This window comes from Scardinius erythrophthalmus (assembly GCF_964197995.2).
Source record: "Scardinius erythrophthalmus genome assembly, chromosome: 18".
NCBI classification, from domain to species: domain Eukaryota; kingdom Metazoa; phylum Chordata; class Actinopteri; order Cypriniformes; family Leuciscidae; genus Scardinius; species Scardinius erythrophthalmus.
The window spans coordinates 33,691,117-33,706,186 of NC_138238.1; the positions used below are offsets into that span (position 1 = coordinate 33,691,117).

At 38.3% G+C, this 15,070-nt stretch overlaps 1 protein-coding gene across 4 annotated transcripts in view; it reads left to right on the top strand.

Annotated features, from left to right (window-relative positions):
- pcdh15b (protocadherin-related 15b) overlaps positions 1 to 15,070 on the top strand; it is a 235,274-nt gene that overhangs the window by 130,699 nt on the left and 89,505 nt on the right. For all 4 annotated transcript variants that reach the window (XM_081393091.1, XM_081393093.1, XM_081393092.1 and 1 more), the window contains 3 exons: positions 651 to 744; positions 7,758 to 7,886; positions 14,096 to 14,401. In XM_081393091.1, coding sequence (XP_081249217.1) covers positions 651 to 744; positions 7,758 to 7,886; positions 14,096 to 14,401 — 529 coding nt within the window. The remainder of the gene's footprint in view (positions 1 to 650; positions 745 to 7,757; positions 7,887 to 14,095; positions 14,402 to 15,070) is intronic.

The following is a 15,070-nucleotide window of genomic DNA, read 5'->3' on the forward strand; positions in this document are numbered from 1 at the left end:
AAAATCAATAAAACACAATTAAAAAGTATGTTCACTTCCCAAACATTTAATTTAATCTAATGTGCCATAAATGCCATAACGCCTACCATAAAGTGTGTATTTATTGATTGATTGATTTGGTTTGTATTGGTATTCGTAGAATAATCAAAGTAAGCCGGCCACCAAACAATCCCCCAACTTTTACAATCCACAGTTTTGTTGTATGACGCAACTCACTGCTTTACGAGTTCTCAATTAAACATGCATTGTCATGTAAACAAAGGTAAATGTGTGAACAAACGCACTGCGTACTAGAACTCATTTGAATGGGGCACAATGTTTCACTCATGGCTGCTGTCGACTGACAATTAATTCAGTCCTAATCGTCCCCAGGCACACGTAAAATATCCTCAGCCTTCCACAGTGGCGTGAGTCTTGCAAGGAATGAACATATTTGCTGGCCATGCCATTCAGCAGCACATAATTCCATCCAGCCTATATTTGATGAACTAATTTCCGCCGAAAATGATTCACTTTGTCTGGATTTTGGCTGTGGCCTGTTCTGCGTATGACATTTTCCAGTTTTGTTTTCTTAGCACATGATGTGAATTTTAACACTTTTAACCTTGTTCCACTTGTCCTCAGGTTTACAACACAATCTTTGCTTTCAGGTCTGGGCTATTGTTGCTGGCGAAGACGCTGGACAGAGAGATCGTGGATCACTACACGCTTACTGTCACAGCCTCCGATGGAAAACCAGATGGGGTAAGACTGAAGTCTGTCAATCAATCACACGAAACACTGCTGTAGAGCGTAGATGCAGTTCAAAAGATCGCAATCGAAACGTCTGCTTAAACGGACATCACACGTAGACGCAGTACAACATGTCAAGCAGAGTCTAGCAGAATCAATCATGTTGAAGCAAAGAAGTGCAAACACAAGAGTTAGAAATAATCATAAAGATGTGCTGGGAATATTGTACAGTCATCTTTAGTACCACAAATCTGTACAGAATTATAGGCTGCATGAATGTTTTTTACACGGTTGTATAGAAATTGGGGAGGCACCGATATATTGGCCAATTAATTTTTGTTCTAGAAATATACTGTCATTTTAAAAAGGTAAATATTCTGAAACATTGAATCAGATCCCATAAATCCCATAATAATTTTATAAAGTTTTACAGTAGTAACAAATAAATATGATATTTTATTATTTGATATGATTAATATTATAATTTTAAATATGATGGTTTCATTATAATCATGGTGATAAATAAGGTGGACACCTAATTTGATCAATTATATTTACCATCTGAATCTAACCATGTCATGTCAACAAATGGAAAAATAAATCTATAACATTTAAAAAACATTAAATTAAATTAAAATCTGCGTAGAATCAACTTTGCGCTGCTGCCCGCGATCGCGTCAAGGATCAGACAAATTTCCATGCGCATCATAAAAAGCGATTTTTTTGTGCCATCTAGTGGTTTAAAAGAGAATAGTCAAATGTGCCTTTTACCCTGGTGCACCTTTAACCCCATTGTACCCTATATGTAGTGATGAAACAAAGTGTATTTTTACCAAAACACCAATGATGTTAAAGATTTTATTCAAATGAAAACTGAAAACAAAAATAAAGTTTAATAATTAATTAATTAATCAGATTAGTTTAATAATCCATGCTTAAATAAAAACATGTTTGTACAAACATTTAAATTGCACAAAAGACTATTTATTTATATCTAATTATTTTTCTACTTGCAATTGAAATATAAACATTTACACGGTGGCTGTAATAACTCGTTTTCATGACAGATTTATTCAAACACACATCAAATAATGAAGACATCACTAACTTCGAAAGCTGAGATTTTGTTTCATATTAGAAGCAACAAAGCACAAAGCCTATGACGATTGCAGGATGGGGGGCCTGTTTAAAAAAAATGGTTAGTGATGTTTTGTTCACACATCAACAGAAAATAGCATTAGATTAAAAGATCGATCTTGGGATTTAAGAACCCATATCAGTATTGATTCAAATCGAGAAATCGATATTGTTCACCCAGCCCTAGCGTCCACACAGCTGACATGTTTACTTGTTGTAACACAAAATAGACAGTCAAAATGTGCCATTGAAGATGCGTCAATTAAAAGTTATTGTTTCGGTCAATACTTTTGGCCCTCCACAACCATTTAGTCCGAAACCGAAAATTGCAGTTTCAGTCGATAATTTTCAGTTGCCAAAATTTCAGTGCAAGTACTATATATTCGTCCACCAAAGAGTTTTTTCACGCGGCTGGCGTGTTTTTTCAATTGTTTTCAATGGGAGCGCCGCGTTTTTAAAACGCCATGAGCGTAACGAGGCACTGAGCGTCTTTTTCACGCTGAAGCGCTGAGCATTCGGCGTTTTTTACAGGTTGCCGAGAGTTGAAGAATGTTCAACTTTTGGTAAAACGCAGCACTCATCACTGTCACTTTTTACTCAACCGTCCAATCACAGTGGAGGAGGGGCGGGACTAATACCACACCGACCAACCACGTCCGCCACATTCTGCTTGTACAACGTACGTCAACAGATGACAACAACAAGCATAATAATGGAACAAAATGATTTAAAACAAGAGCCAGAGAAAATACATTACATTGTATTGACATTTTAATATAGAATCAACACAGAAACAAAATATGTGTAAAATGAGATACTAGTAACACTTTTGCGGATATTCCGTATCATAACAAGCAAAGTGTCTCAACTGAAAAAAACGCAAACGCTGGCAAATCGCTCTCAAGCGCCCACAGCTAGGCGTTTTCAGCAGAGCGTGTCTTTGGTGGACACACGGCCTAAGGCCCCAATCACACCTAACGTGTTTTTCAGGTTCGAAAACGCGAGGCACACAGCACTGCCCCATCACACAGAACGAGCAGTGCGCTGCGTTTTTTATGTTGCTAGGCAACCACCGAAACAGCTGTCCTGTCAGTCAAGTAAACGTCAAATCAGCCTTTTATTAACTTTATTTAATTTCTGTTAACATTGTGGTAGTTACGGCTTGTGAAGTCGTTAAGCTCCTGGTAACCCGCGAGAGCACCACAAGTTTATCCTCCATCATCGCATTCTCCGGGCGTTCAAAGCAACTGTAGCTTTCATCACTACAACGGAAGGCCCGCCTCTCCATTCATTCGATTGGACAGTGAAAAAAAAAAATGCGATGACGTTGTACGCATTATCCGCTCGGAGTTGCTTTTTTTTCAACTGCAAAAACACGAGGCGCCTGGGGCGCATAAACAGCACGCAGAACGCTCACTGCCATAGGAACATTTTTGAAAAAAGGCGCCTCTCACTGCAAAAAATGCCTTAGGTGTGATCGGGGCCTAACATTGATTCATTTATGCAACAAATCAGTCAATAATGTGAGTCGATCAAGCAAATGATTCCGCCACTCACTGATTTCTGTTTGTTCGTTCATTTGTTCATTTGCTCGTTTGTTTGTTCTTTTGTAAAAGTATTTGATTTCATTTAATGGGGTGAGTTTCCTAGCAGTCGCTAGTGACTCTCTTTTGCACTCCACTCTCACAAAGGGCTCAAAGAGATTGATCTAAATAGAGGAAAATGAGGTGCATCTTACAATGGAGTGATTATGCCGTAATGATGGAGATAAAATGAGCCGAACGGGCTTTTTAATTATGAAGCACCTTCTTTCACTCCATTTTCTCACTGAGCCTATCTTACTGGATGAACCAACAGAGAAAATCTCACTTAGTATTCATCAATAAAAGAAATGCCTGGATTTACAACCCACTTCAAGGACATGTGATGTGTTCACCTCCAAACTCAAGGATAATCACTTGCCTTCCTCAGGAAGAAAGTGCATAAAGATCCGGCCTTAAGCACAATGGTGTCCATAAATATCCAAACTGTCAAGGTGTTTTTCAGATGGTGGAATTATGTTACACCAGAGTCGCATGTCTTTGCCTTCACCGTCACGTCAGCGTAGCCTTTACAAACAAATGCATGTGATTCCAATACTTTAATAATAACCCCTAGAATAATTCAAAGCACATCTTAATTGGCAGAATTCTCCGAGCCTTGACGGCTCCTCTTTCCCGACCTGTTGAGAAAGACGTCTCTGCGTGCTTAGCTCATGAAAGTAAGATGAGAAAACAGTGCAGTAGGTTTCATTCCCATCTTCCCATTTACCCACGAGTGTCCCTCCATGACCTTTCTGCTTCTCTTGCGGATAAGAGCCAAGGGTGAAGTTGAGACATAAGGCTGGGGGAGCAGGTGCGGTTTGGAAGGTTTTTAAAATTCAGTGACCTTTGCTAAACCACCTGGTCATTAGCCAATTCAATAAACAGTCCTTTTTTTCTGAGGAGGAGAGTTGGGGAAATGGGTCCCTTTCTAAGGGCCCTTGGCGACACACAGCGTTTGACCTCTGTGCCTGCTGAGGGCCTACAGGGAGTAGGAGAGATTTGAGCCAGACAGATTCACAGAACCAAAGTCCATGAGAGACTTTTTCATCCCCAAACTGTGGCTTGTCACAGAAATTTGACTATTGGCATAAAGTCTTTCTTGTTCTCTTTGCACGGATGGGCAAAATTCTGAATTTTGAAAAAAAATATCTGTCCGTCCGTCCGTCCATCTATCCTGTCTGTCTATCTATCTCCCTGTCTGTCTGTCTGTCCATGCATCTATCATCTGTCCGTCTGTCCATCCATCTATCATCTATCCCTCTGTCTGTCTGTCTGTCCATCCGTCCGTCCATCCATCCATCCGTCTGTCTGTCTGTCCGTCCGTCTCTGTCTGTCCATCCGTATCCGTCCGTCTCTGTAAATACACTTTTAAATCAACTGTCTGTTAAATCAACTGTTTTAAATCAACCGTCCATCCATCCATCTGTCTGTCTGTCTGTCTTTCTATCCGTCAAGTCCAGCTATTTTCTGTCTGTCTATCTATCTATTCGTCCGTCTGTCCAGCAATTGTCTGTCTATCTATCCGTCCGTCCGTCCAGCTATTGTCTGTCTGTCTGTCTATCCGTCCGTCCGTCCGTCCAGCTATTGTCTGTCTGTCTATCTGTCTATCCGTCCGTCCGTCCAGCTATTGTCTGTCTGTCTGTCTGTCTGTCTGTCTGTCATGTCCCTCCAGCTATTGTCTGTCTGTCTGTCTGTCTGTCTGTCCGTCATGTCCGTCCAGCTATTGTCTGTCTGTCTGTCATGTCCGTCCAGCTATTGTCTGTCTGTCTATCTATCTGTCCGTCCGTCCAGCTATTGTCTGTCCGTCTGTCTGTCTGTCTGTCATGTCCGTCCAGCTATTGTCTGTCTGTCTGTCTATCTATCTATCCGTCCGTCCGTCCGTCCAGCTATTGTCTGTCTGTCTGTCTGTCAAGTCCGTCCAGCTATTGTCTATCTGTCTATCTGTCTATCTATCTATCCGTCCGTCCGTCCGTCCAGCTTTTGTCTGTCTGTCTGTCAAGTCCGTCCAGCTATTGTCTGTCTGTCTGTCTGTCTGTCTATCTATCTAGCCGTCCATCCGTCCGTCCGTCCAGCTATTGTCTGTCTGTCTGTCTATCTATCTATCCGTCCGTCCGTCCGTCCGTCAAGCTATTGTCTGTCTGTCTGTCTGTCTATCTATCTATCCGTCCGTCCGTCCGTCCGTCCGTCCAGCTATTGTCTGTCTGTCTGTCTATCTATCTATCCGTCCATCCGTCCGTCCGTCCGTCCGTCCAGCTATTGTCTGTCTGTCAAGTCCGTCCAGCTATTGTCTGTCTGTCTATCTATCTATCCATCCGTCCGTCCGTCCAGCTATTGTCTGTCTGTCTACCTATCCGTCCGTCCGTCCAGCTATAATCTGTCTGTCCATCTGTCCGTTTGTTCGTTCGTTCCAAGCTTGTATCCTTGCCGTTCCTAATCACAAGATGTGAACCTGTGTTTGTTGACAAATGAAAGCACCAGTTTACCTTATGTTACCTCCACGGCGTAGTGCAAACTCAGCAGGCTTTATTGCCGGCACATGAAAGATGTACAGGGCCAATCTGCCGAATACTCCAGCCTTTAAACCTTTAACATATAAGTCCAAGCAGCAGGGGAGAAAAAAAAAAGCTAATTAATGGAATATTGGTTTCCTCGCTCGCCCGTCTGGGATTTCTCTCTAATGTTTCATGTTTCAGGGAAAGTAACAAAATTGACTCCGACTTGACATAAATGGATGCAGAATGATCCGAGAAGAGACTAAACAATGTTGTCAGGGGAAAACTTCCTTACTTCATGGGTTTCAGTCTGCTAGGTTTTGGACTGTTTTCCTTCTAATTGTTTCAATGATTTATTTCTAGTGATGGAGTATGTCAGGCTGCTTGTATATACAGTGTGCCCAAATAGTATTTAGCCATTTAAGACACTATTACGAATCTGTTTTTGCATTATATATCACCACATCAAACCAACTGTCATTCAATTTAAAGAAATATATCAGAAATACACTTTTACAGCAACAAGTTTTTAATGAGACTGATCATTACGATACACTGCTGATCTGTTTGTCTGACTCGCTTGTTCATCATTCATTTGTTTGTTTGTGAAACCTGGTCTAAAAGGCCTGGCTGGCTCACTTGCTCATTTATTTATTTTTGTTTGTTTATTCATTTAGTCATTTGTTGGTTCACACAACAATTTTTTTGCAGTAGTATTTGTTTTGTTTGATTTATTATGTAATTTTCATTTGTGTAGTCTGAGCGTCTAGAAGACTTGGTAGGAGGAAAAGCAATAATTTGTATGAAATGTTCTCAGACACATCTTTCACCCTGTAGACTATGCAGTTCTAATTTGAACTGACTGCTGCTTCCAACCTAGCCAGCTGAAGAGACACTACATAACCTGACTTCCAAAAAAAAAAAAAAAAATACTTGTACTCAGAAAATAAGCACACACAAATAATATGATTTATAGTCTACTGCAAATAACTTGTGTAAAGTAAAGTCAATGCCCTCAATTTATGTATTTATTTATTTATTTAACTTTTTGCTTCTTTTTTAATGAGAAATAAGAAAACACATGGCAAACCTTGCTTTCATAACCACTAGGACAGCTTGCAGCTGGTTATAAATGCCAACATGAGTTACTGGACCATTGGACCATTTATTTCTGTCAATAACATAATTTATGGGGTTTTATTTCTCCCCAAAATCAAAAGAAAGAAGCAAGTAATTATCTATAGAATAAATGAGAAATTAATAATTAGACTGTTTTAGGATATTTTGGATTATGGCATTATGCAAGTTTAATAAGTAACTGTAGATAAATGTCAATTATATGTTTGCTGTGCATGCATGAATGTTTCAGTGTTGTTTCCATTACTCATCTTTCAAAATAAGACACTTTGTGAAGTATCGGAAATGTAGACAGTTAATTGTTGTTACTGAGTAGAAGGAATTCTCCCTGCCAGCTTGTTAATTTGGTTGCATCCATCAATTTGTTGAGGCGATCTATACTCTGAAACACTAATCTGCTCAACAGCTGTGGATATTTTTCATTAGACCCCATTCATAGCTTGATGATGAATGCAAATATGTTAGCAATTTTGCAAGTTCTTTGCAAATTAATCATGGGAAATGGATAATTGTGTATGAAAGCCAACAGTGTCTGTTACCAGACAGTAACAAAATCACACGAGGTTTGAATTTCAGATTTATTGATGTCGTTAGATTACTGACTGAAACTGTGGAAGTTTTTTATTTAGAGGTGTCCATGTAACGATTTAAGTAACCTGAAGGCTCTTGTTTTCAGACCTCGACTGCTACGGTGAATATAGTGGTGACTGATGTCAATGATAATGACCCTGAGTTCGATCCTCTGCTGCCCCGTAATCTCACAGTTCAAGAGGAAGAGGCAAATGCTTTTGTGGGTCAAGTAAAGGTAAGGTCGCAACCACATTCAAAATTCTTTATACTTGTTCTCCTCTCTGTTTGATCTCCAGACTATTTGCTCTGCAGCAGTGGAGTCAACACAGATGGAAATCATGAATCTCTACAAGTCTCTTCAGAGTTTAACTTTCTGATTTCTTATATCTTATAGTTGAGTATCTTCACCCAGAAATGAAAGTGATTTTTTTTCACCCTCATGTCGCTCCAAAACCAAAAAGGAAAAACTAAATAGCAAAATCTTTTACACCTTTTTTATTGAATATTCCAAGGGTTTGTTTTATGTTTTTTTCCCGTGAGAAACAGACCAGTATTTAGAATCATCACCTCCATGGAGCTGTTAACTGTGAACTGCTGTTACCAGACTGAATCAGTGAGTTGAACTTGTTGTTGAAGGGATAAAATCAACCTAAAGAACTCATGTGCTTGCTCTGTCATAGTTATGTGCACAGAGCATAAATGTTCTTTTGTCCAGTTCTATGTGAGTATTTCAGTCCCTTCCGCGGTCTCATATGAGCGGTGTTAATCAGTGCCTGCTGGGGTTTGGGCCTGACGCCAGCAGCTGGAGTGTCTTCCTCTGCCCTCTTGAGCCCTCATCTCACTCTTTCCCCATCGCCCAGCTGGCAAACACCCGCAGCCTATCCGCCAAAGTCCCTGCCCGCTCCACTGTTTATGATTTTCCAATTAAAGAAATGTAATTTAAATAATTTGTTACCTTCGGGGACATCCTGTAATGAGCAGCTTTGTTGGGCTCTGTTAAGCTGCGAGACTTGTAATTAGTGGTCTAGATTAATAGAGCTGCACTTTGTCATCAAAATAATCACAGGCTAATGCTGGCAGACTGTTTATTAGCAGAGCGTTCCTTAAACATGTCTACTTTGTGTCTGATAAATATACATTACACATCATAAGAGGACGGGCACCATGTTCCAAGGCTTGATTGCTACTGTCTAGGAATAAGCACAAAATCCTACATCATTCTGTATTATTTGATTTGATGGTAATGAGGCTGGAAATAAATAAAATAGTTTATATTTTAAATAACTTTGTATTAAAGTTCATTTTTGGATAATCCAGTTAAGTAAATGGTTTATAAATGCTACTTCATCTCATCTGATTATTTTCTATTTTATTTGGGACTTGATTTGAATGCAAAACCAAATTAAGATTATGCACAAAAGTCTGGGATCAGTGCTGAAACAGCTTCATATCATACACAAATAAAGAGAGACAAAACAGTGAAGCTAATTTTATAAAACAGGCTGGAGATTGATACTGTTGTTTTTGATATTCTAAAAAGTATCAGCTCATTGGGAGCATTTGTTTGTGAATCAGACTGCTCGCATTGTGTTTTGTTTTTGCATGCAGCCCACAGAACAACTGGTTATACTTTACAATAAGGTTCATTAGTTAACATTCGTTAACTACCTTAGTTAACATGAACTAAGAACGAACAATACTTCTTTAGCATCTTAGTTAATATTAAGTTCAACATTTACTAATACATTGTTAAAATCAAAGGTTGTATTTGTTAACATTAGTTAATGCACTGTGAACTAACATGAACAAACAATGAACAGCTGCATTTTTATTAACTAACATTAAGAAAGATTAATAAATACTGTAACACATGTATTGCTCATTGTTAGTTCATGTTAGTTAATACATGAACTAATGTTAACAAATGAAGCCTTATTGTAAAGTGTTACTGAACAACGCAATAGGAACACATTTTTTTGTTTGCTTCTCAATCACTGAACTCACTTTCACATCTTGAATTGGGCCACATCCCACTTCATATTTTACTCCCTTTTTCTCAGGTGTAATTAACACAAAGTCGTCCCACCCTCTGATATTCACGCCAATATTTATACTTCAACTACGAGCTACAGTTACAAACCCTCACTTGTCTTGAATTCATTTGGAGCTCCTGACACGTCTCCCAGCATGTTGGACATGGTCCAAAGCTTAACGCTAGCTAAACATCCCCTACGGCTAACATAAAGCAGCAGAGGTTTCCATATCATTAGAGGAATGCCCACAGAGCTCTATCAGCGCTATCACAGCAGAGCCTGCATCGCTGTAGATATTACACCTGGCCGACGTGCTCATTTCAAATGATTCCAAATAAGCCACAGCATTGGGAATTTAAACTTGTTTGAAGTTGGTTAAGTTCAGGCCAGGCAGTCCTGCCTCACTGTCTGTGGTCGGAGTGCTTGTCAGCTGACTTGCTGTCTAGACTCTTGCAATTGTTTTTCATCAAAAAGCTTTTTATGAACTTGTGTACTTGCCATATTGATGTGGACAGAAGCAGACACCTTCATTTTCTGCCGGTCTTCTCTTTGATGTGCTTGTCTGCATTCCGTCAATATGCCTAATAATGATTAAAACTCAAAGCAGCTGTGAGACAAATAAGTGGGCTAATGTTGTTATCAGAGATGCTACAAAGTAGTGTGAAATATGAGTGCTAATTAGAAAAGTTAGTTAGAACTTGTCTTTCTGCCATTATCTGCCTGATAGCGCAAGCATCCTTCTTAAAGTCAATGTGAAACGCTTTTCACAACCTATTTACTTGCATAATCTGAAGTTGTACCGAGTGAAACAGTATATTCAACAAGAAGAAAATGTAGGACTAGACTTGATTTTGTTTAAATTGATTATATACTTTCTCACCTCCTACTGTGTTTTTACAAGACAAGCATCACAACACGCGCCCAAACACGAGCATGCATCGTGTGGCATTTCTGCTGTGCCCTATATTCAAGTTTAATTAACTTTCGATTGATTGCTGAGAAGATGAATGCTTTCATTACCAGCATTTGCTTACCTTAGCATGTGATAAAGAACGCACAGGAAGTTCTGCCATCTCCTTAATGCTATCTTTATTTCATGTTTGTTTTCCTACCATTTTACGCCTTTTTTTCAGAGGGCAGCTAACCTAAAAGTTTTCAAATAATCAAAATAATGAATAACAAAAAATAGTAATAATTCATTTAGAGCAGCAGAAGAAAGAAAACGATTTCTTGACACCATAACAGCCTATAATAAAGGTGCTGTGCTTCTGTGAAATTAAGAAATACATTATTATTACTACTACTATTAGAACACTACATTAGACATATTGCTGTTGGTTGATTGAGTTATCAATTTCAACTTACTGTTTGGAAAACGGCAACAGAGTTGCACTTGATGTTGAATGTCCACTTTGTGAAAATCGAGAACGAGAAAATCACAGAGATATAGATGTATCATTTCATGCAAATGTGGTGGATATGCACAAAGATAATGATAAACATTTGCTTTTATGCAAATAAAATGCATCAGTGACTCAAAAGTTCCTATATTTATTGATAATAAAATCTGTTTCTGAAAACATTTGCTGAGCCAGGTGCATAAAACACAGTAAATTATCTTCTCTTTTCATAATCGCACACCTGCAAAACATACGTTAGCGGTGCCATTGTGTTTCTTAATCCATCATATTCTGAGCTTCGGTTAATGGAACGTTATATGTGAAAGCAGCTGATTTGTGGTTTACTTACAGTTGTATCTGCATATTCAACTGGGATTGGAGAAAGTATTTTAATACTGAAAACACAACAGTTGTTAATGAAAGTGACAGCTTCTGTAGCTGATGTGATATTTTCAAAAACCAGAAAAAGTGTCTTCTTTGGTATTATTAATTGAAGAAACAGGTCGCCTTTTCACTTTTACTGTTACTTTTGACAAGCTTGTTGGGCTTTAGAAAGCTCATTGTCACCACCACTTCAATTACTACATGCTAAAACATTTTATGAACCGTCTATGTAAATAACATTTTCTTTAAGCATTTATCTCTCCAAATTATATTTGAAACACCTCAAATAACACAAGACATCTCTGTAACGCACACGAATGGAGAAAAAATGAAAGGAACCTTTGAAGCAAGCATTGCATGAAGCTAATATCCCTTCACTAATACACGTAGAGCTTGATTTTTCTGATTCTGTTCCTTTAAACATGGAAAATATGACCTGTCTGTCAAAGGGTCGAGTCTGTAATTGACTGCGCCATCGCCATCTTGGCCTCCTCTGGGTTTTCAGCTTTGACTGAAGTAAATGAGTTTGGGTCCGACCCTTTGGCGAAGGACAGTGCTCGCTTTATCTATGTCTGTAAAATTTATCGCAGGGGGTCTTTTAGAACTTTCTTTCAGGCCTTATCAAAAACAAAAGCACTTTGCCTTAGTGTCAATGAGGTGCTTTCATGCTCAAGTGCTGAACGAATAAGAAGTGGATAGCACAGTTGGTAGTTTGTTTGATGCCATTAAATCTGATTTTTAAGACTTGTCTATATGGAGAGACTTGAGAGACCACAGAGAATGTCATTGACCATGCCATTCCATATTACATTCTTTCTTCGATGAAACATGAAATGGATGTTTTTGAACAAAATCCGGGCTGCTCTTTTCCATATAATAAAAGTGAATGAGGCTTTCAAGTTCCAAGATAACAAATAGGGAGTCATGTGGACTAATTTTATAATTCTTTTAAGGTGCTTTTGCATCCTTTTTGAAGCTTGAAAGCTTGCCATATGGGTTTGGAATGAGGGCAGTGGTGAACAGTAAAAAAGTATTTTTACTTTGTTAATGTACTTAAGTACATTTTTCAGCTGTCTGTACTTTATAAGAGTATTCTAATTTTGGAAAATTTTGCTTTTACATTATTACATTTCAAAGCGCAATATCATACTTTTCACTCCACTACATTTCATTAAAACATGTCGTTCCTTGTTATTTTGAAGTTAAAAAAAGTCACCCACGAACAAACTGATTCTTTTCAATTAAAGGGTTAGTTCACCCAAAAATGAAAATTCTGTCAGTAATTACTCACCTTCATGTTGTTACAACCCCGCAAGACTTTCGTTCATCTTCGGAACACAAATTAAGATATTTTTGATGAAATCTGAGAGCTGGATCACTCCTCCTGCAGGCTTATGGACACCTTAACTTGCTGGCCCAGAAAATGTATTAAAGACATTGTTAATATAGTCCAAGTGACTCCAGTGGCTCAATCTTAAGTTTATAAAGCGACAAGAATACTTTTTGTGCGCAAAAACAAACAAAAATAACGACTTTATTCCACTTTTCATTTCTGAACTACAGTATTCCTTATTGGTGTCTGTGAGCTGAGTGTGGATAATTGCCATGAGAATATCAAAGAATAACACATGCACCTGTGTGCGCCACTGCAGGGAGTCACAAATCTTGCTGTTGTTTTTGTTGATTGTCTCATCACCCCGCTGATGAAGCAGGTGTCTCTAGGGGTGTGTGTGGTTCATTGACTCTGCGTAGTGACGTGTTGAAATTATAAATTAAGGTTATATTTTCACAGCCATATGGACAGGTTATTTCTCTCTGTGTGTGGCAGGAATCCCACAGTCAATGAGAAATCTATGGCAATTTTGGTAACGCTTTACTGCAAAGATCAATAAATAATAATGTTGGGTATCATTTATCATGAACAAAGCAATGAATATTTGCATTTGATATTGATCTAATATTATATTGTTCATTACTAATTCATGTTTATTTGTAATATTAACCGTTACTTCATAATATCATTTATTTAACAATTTTTTTCATAATTTTAACTATTGTTAATTTATTTAACATGAAATTTTAACGTGTACTAGTCGCAATATAATGTAACGCTGTAAACATATTGTTTATTGTTAGTCAATGATACCTAATGCATTTGTTAATTTTACCAAATTGAACATAAAGTGTATCCAAAATTTCTATAGTAGAAAAATAGTTTGCGGTCAGTAAGATTTAAAATAATACAAAGCCATATCCAGAAAAGTTAAGACATTTTGTTAAATGCTAAAAAAGAAAGAAAAAGAAAAATCAAGAATCTGTGATTTGTAAATTATCTTTAAAATTAATTTAACTGACAAAAATACAAAGAAAATATTTTCAAAGTTTTCACTGACCAATTTTGATTTTGATGGCTCCAACACACTCTAAAAAGTGCCTATATAAAGATTCCGAAAAGAAAGAATCCTAATCCAGTAATCATGAATGACTGAAAGAGTAAAAAAATAAATGTCACATATGATTGTGATGTCCAGGTATCCACATTATTATTATTTTTTTTTTGGTGTAGTTATGTCTTCTTTTAGATATGGTAAATGTGTATATGTGTGTGTGTGTGTTTCCACATCCAGGCCACTGATCTGGACCTGGGCATTAACGGGCAGGTCCGTTACCGTCTGGTCAGTCACACAGATCTCTTCAGGATCAGCACAGACGGCAGCATCTTCACAGCTGTGCCTCTGGACCGTGAGGAGAGGGCTCAGTATGATTTGGTTGTGGAGGCTTCGGATGGGGCCAAAGACCCCCGCCGGACCACCGTTGCACTCTCCATCAAAGTGCTGGACGTGGATGACAACAGCCCAGTCTTCTCCCAGCCTGCCTATCACGTCACACTGCCAGAAAACAGCCCAATGAGCATGATCATCCTCAATATCAGTGTAAGTTATACACAGGCACACACACACACACACACACACACACACACACCGCACATGCATATTCGACACATCAAACACGGCCAGATCAAAAACATGACTCCATGAAATTAGCCTCCTGAAAACATCTCTTTGCTAATGTTATGTCTTAACTTGACAAGTCAGACATGTTTTACATTTGTAAAGGTGTTCTTGGCTTGAAGTTAATTTATTTGAAATATGTAGCTTGTTAACTTGAAACCGGTTGGATTGTATGGTTAGTTGCATTTTATCATTTCAATCAGAAAAAACCTGCTGCCTATTTTTGCAGTTTCTACCCACCATTTGATAACCACTGTGAGGACAATTTTGTCCTCAGAACCTACACTCTGCCTCATAGAAACATCCAAAGGCCTGTGTCCTCTGGTATGTTGTTCAGTTTGATGTGATGGTGAATGTGTGATTTCCTGCTGCTCTGTGCCTTGCTGCCAGTTCTAATTTACTCATTGTTTCAGGGTCACTACAGGATTCTGATTTTAATCATTATTGTAACCTGGTCATTTGGTTTATTCAGAAAAAATATAAGGGCCCTATTTTAATGATCTAATCCCATGGTCCAAAGCGTACAGCACAAGTGCACTTAGGGCGTGTCTGAAACCACTTTTGCTAGTTTAACGACGGAAAATTTCTGTC